The 9,624-nt window shown below is 38.9% G+C and overlaps 1 protein-coding gene across 3 annotated transcripts; it reads left to right on the top strand.

The window, feature by feature from the left end:
- Window positions 1-1,042: 1,042 nt before the first annotated feature.
- Window positions 1,043-3,242, top strand: LOC131220456 (E3 ubiquitin-protein ligase UPL2-like). Of its 3 annotated transcripts, XR_009158593.1 has the most exons (5): window positions 1,043-1,151; window positions 1,455-1,505; window positions 1,596-1,676; window positions 2,235-2,654; window positions 2,775-3,242. XR_009158593.1 is itself a non-coding variant. In XM_058215360.1 (2 exons), exons 1-2 carry the CDS (start codon window positions 2,604-2,606, stop codon window positions 3,015-3,017), a joined length of 294 nt encoding a protein of 97 aa, XP_058071343.1. In that variant the 5' UTR covers window positions 2,078-2,603; the 3' UTR covers window positions 3,018-3,242. The 3 variants fall into 3 exon arrangements, 1 of the variants encoding a protein (XP_058071343.1); XR_009158592.1 differs by lacking the exon at window positions 1,043-1,151 and having other exon boundaries at window positions 1,232-1,505; XM_058215360.1 differs by lacking the exons at window positions 1,043-1,151; window positions 1,455-1,505; window positions 1,596-1,676 and having other exon boundaries at window positions 2,078-2,654.
- Window positions 3,243-9,624: the final 6,382 nt, after the last annotated feature.

Below are 9,624 nucleotides of genomic sequence, written 5' to 3'. Positions count from 1 at the left end.
CTATCTCTCTCTCCCTCTCTCTCTATCTCTCTCTCCAGACACACCCGCACCCACCTCCACCTCTCCCTCAATCCCTATAGAGTATATACTCTTTGGCCTTTGTTTTCCTCCAAATTCCACCAATGCTGGTATGAAGAATAAAAAAAGTGAGTTTGGCAAAACCCTATGCATTGTCTATGGCAGTCCCGGCCCATCCAATTTTACGGTTCATTTTAATAAAGTTTGATTTTTCATTTAAAAATAATTATAGTAAAAATGTCTAGTAAAATGGACAATTGACTACAAAGCTAACCATTCAAACAGGTGGTTGTCTTGAGCATAATGACAAATCTCAATCTTAGCAATTTCTTGGCTTGGGAATTTATAGGGAGAGTTTTAGATTTGGACATTTTTCTCATGATATTGAAAGCAAGTGGATGGGTTAGAAAACTTCAGCCATGTTTTTCATATCTGTTCATTTATTCACAGACTGTAGCCCACATGACTAGTGGATCAACCTGATTCTTGGGCCAGGTTATCAATATAGTGTTTCCATTTAGATGGATGGATTGGATCTTGTACCAATTGTGCCATGCTGACACTTGTACATGAGCTTTACTACACACACGTGTAGCTTAGCAAATCTATGTTTTTCATTTTTATTTTATTTTAAAAAAAAAATTGAAAGAATATGACCTTAAGATTGACATCTTAATCTTATCATGCCTCAATGCACTTCACTGAAGGTCATCATGCTTATATTCTCCAGCTAAATATTCACATCTTATCTAATCCTTATGTTATATTTCCATTAGAGCCTATTTGGTTGACATTTATGAGGTCAAGCTGACAGACAACATTCTTATCAAAGAATGGTCCAATAAGTTATCTAATATACATTAAAATTTTAGAAAGAAACTAAGACTTGATATTTGATATCTGCTATGCTAATACAATTTTCCATGGATAATTAATTGATTTCTGCATGACAATCGTATTGATTTCTACATGAGAATAGTATTAATACAATTCTCCATATAATTTTTGCTAGTTCTGGTCAAATCGACAACGAATTCGCCGAAGAGGTCAAAAGCCGAGATGGATGCTATAAATGGAGCCCAAGGGGTCTGCAAGTTTGTGGAGGTTCCAGGGGCTCTTCTCCTAGACTTGAGGTCTAAATGAATGCTTCTCATATTTCTTAAAAACTTAAAAAAAAATTAAACTTTTTGATATATGATCTATCTCACATTAAAAAGCTATTAACTAAATGTCATCCTGGGACTTGATTCCTTCACTAAAGGTTTTATGGGCACAAACACAAGCTGAACATCCACAGACACGTCTGTATGGACTCATGTGTTGATCTCAATAAGCATCTTCCATCCCCAAGGATGCCTGCATCTGAATTTGGTGCCTCTACTCTTCATTGATAATGTCTTCTTAATCTATTTGAATTTCTGGTTTCACCCTTGCAGGATTACATGGCTATTCTCAGGAGTAGCCATCAAATTGCTGGTTTCACCCTTGTAAGAAACTACTGTCTACCCCACAAGTCTTAGTACTACAATGTTAGCGCAGTTCCTGTGTTCCTTATTTTTTTTCTTTTTTTTTTGTAGTTCAATGGTTTCATTGACTTGGATGCACATGATACACTAGCCTTGAAGCTCAAAGGAGATGGGAGATGTTACCTTTCTACTGTAGGTTTATCCTACCACCACCCATGCAACTTATTAGAACAGATGCTATACATTGATCTTAGGTTTGATGGTAATTTACTGAAGGGGCAGATAGTTGGAGTGATTGGAGTAGGTTATATTGGATCTGCATGTGCTAGAATGAGGTATTTGTTGTAGACTCATGCAATCCATCGGTTGTATTGGAGTATGTTCTTGTTACTATGGCTGCCAGCGACCAACTCCTAATAATAACAATACATAGGTAGTGGTGGACGATTCAAAACAACTCAATCTCACATCTGTTTGCTTTGCCCTTCTGATTTTTCAATGAAAATTCTGCCTGTCCCACTTTCATGGTGATTGCTTTATTTTCACCACCTATGACAAAATCATTGTTGGTTGAACCCTAAATAATGGTGTAATTCCAATACACTTCTGTATCTTCCTTGCTTCAACTGATGTTGCTTGCAATTGCATCTTAGTCATTGCTGGTTGTGTTCTGTTTTGAAGGATATTAGCTCTAGGTTTCACGTACTAATCCAAGTACTAACAAAATTATTACTATTTTAAGGAATCCAGTTGGATGGTTAGGATTGTCCATCAATAGGATTTGCATCTCTTCAAAGTGTTAGTGAAGTATTGCCACATCCTGGCCGAGGAGGGGATTAGAATGGTCCAGCGGAGGAGCAACAAATCAATGGTGCCATAGCCTCAGGTTCAATTGATCCTGCATTCCTAGATGCTCTTCCGGAGGAGTTACGAGCCGAAGTTCTTAATGCTCAACAGAGTCAAGTGGCCCAGCCATCAAGTGAACCACCTCAATCTGCGGGAGACATTGATCCTGAATTCCTTGTTGCCCTCCCCCCAGATATTCGAGCAAAAGTGCTGGCACAACAACAAGCTCAAAGACTACATCAATCACATGAATTGGAAGGCCAACCAGTTGAAATGGACACTGTTTCAATAATTGCGACATTTCCTGCTGATTTGCGGGAAGAGGTAGCTTCCTAGGAAGTGTTTTTTTTTTTTGATTGAAATATTTGCTTCTGTAGGGTATACGTCATATTTCAGAATGCATGATTCTTCAGGTTCTCATGCCTGTAATGGTTTAATTTTCAGGTGCTCTTAACATCTTCAGATGCTATTCTGGCCAATCTAACACCCGCCCTTGTTGCGGAGGCAAATATGTTACGTGAAAGGTTTGGTCATCAATATCATAGCCGCACGCTTCTTGGCATGTACCCCAGAAACCGGCGGGGTGAGTCTTCTAGACGGGGTGATGCTATTGGATCAAGCCTTGATAGATCTGCAAGAGGCATCTCCTCGCGTAGAACTGCAGGAGGTTGTCTCCCAATGACTTAGAATGCTCTACATTTGCATCAACCTCTTTAGGATCTGAATGTGGGATGGGTTTGTGGTGCATGAAATGTAATCGGCTGCTAATTTTGTTGTGTTAGCTGTTGTTGGTCTCTTGTGCCAGTGTTGTAACTCAATTGTCATATTTGATAGGTGAGGCCTGGATTTTTATTTATTTAAGCCCCACCCAAATGAATGTGTATATTTTTCAATTAATAAAATTTCAGGTGGTGCGATAAATTCAATGGTATGATCTTTGCATGTATTCTACAATGGTCACTACAGGTGTTGTGCAATCATGGTCTTATCAGGCTCACTTTCCATTTTGCTTAACTTATTAGTTCCCAAGTTCGTTCATGCCTCGTACATTCTGAAAATGATACCACCCTGTAAAACTGTTGATTTGGTGCAGAATGGTGTGATGGATCTGGGCATTCTATCAGGGGGCCACCTAGTTCAACTTCATCACCATTATCCTATCATTTCTCCCAGCAATTAGAGCAGCTCCTAATTAATGAGCCATCAACCCAATAATCATGCCACTTGAAGTCCATGACTATCGAATCAATTGCACATTTCCGGAGAGAAACATATTTTAGAGCAGGGATTCAGGAAGCAGTTTACAGATAGAAACTGCTTCCTGAATCCCTATTAGCCTATCAGTTTACAGATAGAAACCGCTTCCTGAATCCCTATTAACCCAATAATCATGCCGCTTGAAGTCCATCCACTATTAGCCTGTCAGTTTGGATTGATTCACATGCTTTCCAATCTCATGAGCTTTATGGTCAAAAAATAAATTTAAACGATACAGTATTTACATTAATAAAAGCATATTTAACCATTCTGATAGATTTTCAGCTTCCTTTTTAAGGTCATCCCTTCAAGAAATGAGACAGACTAATGTAGCTACATACTGGGGTGAAAGTTTCTTTCCATGTGGACAATTCGTCTTCCCCAAACCTTGCCCGAAAGGAAAAGGGAAAAGCCAAAAGACATTAAAAAAAAAAAAAAATCATATTATTTGAAAAGAAAGGAAATAAGAAATAAAAGAAATAAGAAAAAAGAAAGAACAAGCTAGGATTTGGATGCATAATTGAACTGTAATTTGAAGGTTCACTTTAATAAAAGCCATGATTTCTAAATTATACTGATGTTACCTGGTATCATCATGAGAAAGGAATTGAAATACATGACTAAGGAAAATTGGAAACCACAACTACACCCACCACTGCCCACAAAAAAAAAGGGTCAAGCGCTGTAGCTAAGATAAAAATAATATGATTTTAGTCCGTAGCAAGACCGTTGTCATTCATCTAAGCTAATACATATAAAGATTCATTCAAATACAATCATTCATTTTAATCCATTTATAAAAGCACAATACCAACAAAATAGTTGTGTCCATTTAAAGTTCTCTCTGATGATTGATGAAGAAATACATCACTCTTAGAAATACATTATCAAGATTTGAATTCTTCATTTTCACACTACTCGTGCACCCTCTCTCCTTCATATGCCACCATAAAAACAAAACCATTATCTTCATCAATAACACATCTAAAGTTGCAGCTCGAGCAAGCTTGATCATGGCGGGGAAAACAATGGTAAACCAACAAGGACAGCGGCCATCTCCCTCTTTAAGTTGCTTCTCTATATTTGCATGAATAAATTGCAATCTTGAAATTTTCAAAGAAGATGAGCTTATCAAGTTAGAAAGGTTATACACGGTTAAACAATACAAAGCCATATATTTTTAAAAGAAAAAAAAAGAACATAGCTACGGTGAACACAAAATACAAACTACAAAACAAAGCCACATGATCCACTACCACAGCTGCAAAAATCAAAATTACACCACAAAGCCAACACAAGATAGTCCAATTAGGACAGCAAGCAACACTTCCTTGGATTAAACTAAAACAAAGGCAGAAACATTAAAGGATTTCCAAAAGAAAAAAATTCCATATGATGGACCTACCCAGATATGGGAGACTTCTAGCACATGGTTGATTGTGGAGTGTGATAGATGATACACATAAATTTATAAATTGGGTATATGCATGCAAATTAATCCAAGGTGCAGGTTGTGGTTTAGACATATAATGAACCAAACAGGTAGTAAAACCAGTCCACTGTGCACACATTTTCTATGATGTTTTGCTAAACAAAATGGCCTCTCTCTCTCTCTATCTCTCTCTCTCTCTTTTCCTGTGCTCAACACAGAAAATGCAGAAGTGGGGTCCAACTTTTGGTGACCCAGTGTGTTCATCTTACAGCCCCATTGTGGATTAACTAAGCCCCAAAATGCTCCTCCATCTGATGATATTAGCAATCAAATTGGTGACCTGTAAAATAGATGATTTGTCCATCCATCCACATATAACTGGAGAAAACTGCCCTATCATGTTACTAAGATTTCCTAATGAGGGAGATTTTGCAAATGGCACAGTAGACAAATGTCCTTAATAACAAAAATGTGGGCCCACCTGTACAGTTTTAGATAGATAGAAAAAATAAAAATAAATAAAAATTCAGTGTGCCAATCTATATTGCCTCAAAGAGATCAGAAAATATATAAAGCTCAGGCTGAACAGGCTATAAGGCTCCAGTTCAGGGAAGAGCCCCTTGTAGAGAGGCCTACTTCACACATACAGACTACAATTTTTGTGGGCACACCATCGATTGGCACTGTTGCTTAAACCACCCCACCAGAAAATCCTACCCATCTTATTATTGGCCAACAAATTATCCCTATAGGAACAGGATAAAGCCCACAAATTGGAGGACCAAAATTCTTTGACAGATTAGCATTATGGTCGATCCTTCATAGAAACCAGGGTGCAAAAATTTAAATAACTGAAAGGTAGGTCCCACCAACGCTGATTGCCATATCAAGCACCTTATATTTTCTCATAGGTAAAATGACAAAAGAAAAATCAGAAAGAGAGCCACTGTATGAATCCAACAATCTGCATACCTTATGGGACTTGAAAGAGTACACTCAAAATGAAATAAAAAGTGTCCTCAAATCAATCAGCAGGGTGTGAATATCAATTCCAAGAGAAAGGAAATTAATTACCATAGAATTGTGACAGATGATCTTCTCCAAAGTGTGCCTCAATTCAAGAAGCCCTCGTGTGGCCGATGTCGAAAGTCACACCATTTGAGCTCCAAAATCCTCAGCCGTCTGAACGGCAGCAATGAGATCAGTGTGGGGTCCCAGGCTGGTTGTGGGAGGACCGACACAACCTTTAGCCCATGGAGAATGAGAGAGAGAGAGAGAGGTGGTGGCGAGTGTGTCTGGAGAGAGAGAGATAGAGGAGAGAGGTAGGCGAGGGCAGGCGTGGTTGGAGAGAGAGAGAGAGAGAGAGAGAGAAAGAGAGAGGGAGGGACAACGATCGTAGAGATTGAGGGAGAGAGGTGTGCCATGTGGGGGATCTCAACAGGGGAATGGGGTAAAATCCCCTGTTTATAGGGCCGAGTATATACTCGGTTAGTATATACCATTCCAAATCTGACCATAGGAAGATATTTCTTCCATCAGACGAATAACGTGCCGCAAACACTTGACCTTATAGAAGGTATAATACAGTCAAGCGTATAGTACCTTTTCCCATATATATATATATATATATATATATATATATATATATATATATATATATATATATATATATTCCTAACTCACATTATCAACAACATTGAAGTATTCATAAAATTCCGATTCATGACAAATTTCAAGCATATTTATCTGTGTAGTAATCTTAACATAACGTTTAATAGGAACTAATTACAACACTTAGCATTTTATGCTTGTCAGTGCGGGACTTCCTATATGATTCTTGTTTTGATTGGCGGTACTAAATTTCAATTTAGTCAGTTACACAGTTTAAGCTCTTGAGTAGTGAGTCGAGTCTCACGTGATGGCCTTTGTAACTCTTAGGAGTTCACTGGACTTCTCACAGCCTAGGGAGTTCACAAACCGCGATCCATCAGAGGGGCCCAGTGAAGCTATTGGGGCCGTGAACTCGGTTGGAATTACGCACAGGGTTGGCCGCAGTAACTCTCTAGAGTTCACGGGGTGCACAAGGTGACCTTTGGGGTACCAAATCTAGGGTCGCCATTCCGTCAATGAGTAGGTTTAAGCCCTTCCTCATGAGTTAGTACTGAAATCAAACCATAGATCCAGGGGGTCTTACGCACGGTTGGCCTATCTAAAGCTCACACTACGACCCTCATTTTATTCGTCTGTAAGGTCAAGCCCATTCACGGGAGGGCATTTTCCTCCATTCCCCATGACGCTGTTGGAAAGCTATACAAACAGCATGGGGGTTACACATGACTACCCATTGAGCACTTTTGGCCTTTTTAGACTTTTGGTCACTGGCTCCGTCAGCTGTCCGCATGGGTATGCGTACGATGGCCTTCACGGGGTTTTTAGGGCCACTAGCTTCTCACCGCTACCCGAATGACAATCTTGATAGGCCCTGTGCGCGATTGGCCATTGGCTTGACTAGGCTACCTTAAAATGCCTTTAGAAGACAATGATAGGTATGATCAATTGTTGTGAGAATGATAGACATCTCTGTCTGAAATTGATACATCACCACTTCTGCTAATATCTTTGATTATACTTGTTGTTCCTAATATACCAACTTGGTGACAGTATCAATTTCAGACAGAATTTTGTAGGGCTCGCTTGATGATGGTGATGTTCACTTTCCTTTTGTAATATTTGCTATTACATAGTCTTGATATGCTTGCGAACTTCTTCTTTATTCATTCATCAGATGATACATGGTAATGATCTATTCTTGCCCCCTTTTGATTCAGAATCATTATTCTGATGATATTCTGGATCAAAATCAATTATGGACGGTATCTCTTAAGGAAGTGAGCATAAACCGGTATATTAATTCCTCGCCCATCTTGATCCACAACTCTATATGCTCCATTGGAGTATACTTCTTTTATTATGTACGTGTCATCCCATTTAGGCTCAAACTTGCCCCCTATTCGACGAGTGACCACGATAGGTCTTTTCAACATCAACACCATATCCCCTTTTTTGAAAGAGCGATATTTGACTCGTTTGTCGAAGGTGGATGATATTCTTTCCTGATACGTTTGCAATCATTGTTGGGCAGCCAGACGTTTCTCATCAAGAAAATCCAGCTCTCTTAACCTTATTTTTGCATTTTCATCATCGGTTATAGACTGGTATACCGCCACTCTCAGTGACGCTACTTGTATTTCAATTGGGATCACTACTTCCACACCATAGATTAGTGAATATGGTGTTACTGTTGTCACTGTCCGGTGAGTAGTTTTTTATGCCCATAATGCTTCTTGTAACCTTTCGTCTCAATCATGTTTGTTCCCTGTCACTATTTTCTTTAGTATTTTGACTATTGTTTTATTAAATGCCTCTACTAATCCATTGGCCGATGGATAATAAGGTGTTGAGAACGAATGATAAATGCTGAATTTTTGACACAATTTTCCCATGCCTTTGTTTTTGAAGGGAGTGCCATTGTCTGTAACAATTTTCTTTGGAATACCATGACGGTATATTATCGCGTGTCAGATGAAATTGACCATATCCTTCTCTTTAACAATGCGTAATGCAACTGCTTCGGTCCATTTGGAGAAGTAATCTATCGCTGTCAAAATATATTGCTTCCCTTTAGTTAAAGGTGGATTGATAGGACCAATAACGTCAAGACCCCAACCAGAGAAGGGCCAAGAAGCGACTGACTGATGTAAGTCCTCTGGAGGAACATGTATAACATCTCCGTGAATCTGACATTCATGACATCATTTCACATAATCTATCGCATCTTTGAACATGGTGGGCCAATAATATCCCATCCTATGTACTCGATGAAATAAATTTCAACCCACTTGATGTGCCCCACATTCTCAAGAATGTGCTTCTCACAATACCTAGCCTGCTTCTTACTCATCTAAGCAACGTAACAGCATTCCATTATAAGACCTTTTGTACAACACTTCACTGCATATGATGAATCTACTTGACTGTTGCCTGATCTGTTGTCTCTGCATGGGTTCTTCCGGCAGAATGTTAAATTTAAGATAATCTATGAAAGACTGACGCCAATCTTCTATTGTGATCTCCAGACACGATACAGGAAGAGTTTCAGTAATTTCTTCAATAACTTCTAATGATGGTAAAAATCTTCTTTCTTCTATAGTCACTTGAAGAGGGCTGTGATTTGGACAAGATAAAGCCATTGCCAAGCTGGCCGAAACATTCGCTTTTGCATTTTCTGACCGAGGGATATGCTTGATTTCAACATGGGAAAACTGTTCTAATAATTGTTGTGCCTTTCAACAATATGGCAAAAGTTCTTGCTTTCTTATCTCGAATTCAGTTGTCAATTGATTTATAATCAATTTAGAATCCCCAAAGATATGAGCGTTCTTATCTTCATTTCTTTAGCCATTTCCATTCCAATAATCAGGGCTCTGTATTCAGCCTCATTATTCGTACATGCAGTTCCCAATGTAAAGGAGTAAGGTAGTAAGTCACCTTGGGGAGTAATGAATATCACTCCTGCCCTCGCTCCTGATGCTCGAGAAGCACCAT

Source organism: Magnolia sinica, chromosome 12 (genome assembly GCF_029962835.1).
Source record: "Magnolia sinica isolate HGM2019 chromosome 12, MsV1, whole genome shotgun sequence".
Classification (NCBI taxonomy): Eukaryota; Viridiplantae; Streptophyta; class Magnoliopsida; order Magnoliales; family Magnoliaceae; genus Magnolia; species Magnolia sinica.
Note: the sequence above shows the minus strand (reverse complement) of the source record. Positions and strands in the feature narration are given on the sequence as shown.

Coding starts and splice junctions, on each gene's coding strand:
- LOC131220456 (XM_058215360.1), top strand. CDS start 2,604: ATGGACACTGTTTCAATAATTGCGACATTTCCTGCTGATTTGCGGGAA. Junction 2,655..2,774: donor CTGCTGATTTGCGGGAAGAG/GTAGCTTCCTAG, acceptor TTTAATTTTCAG/GTGCTCTTAACATCTTCAGA.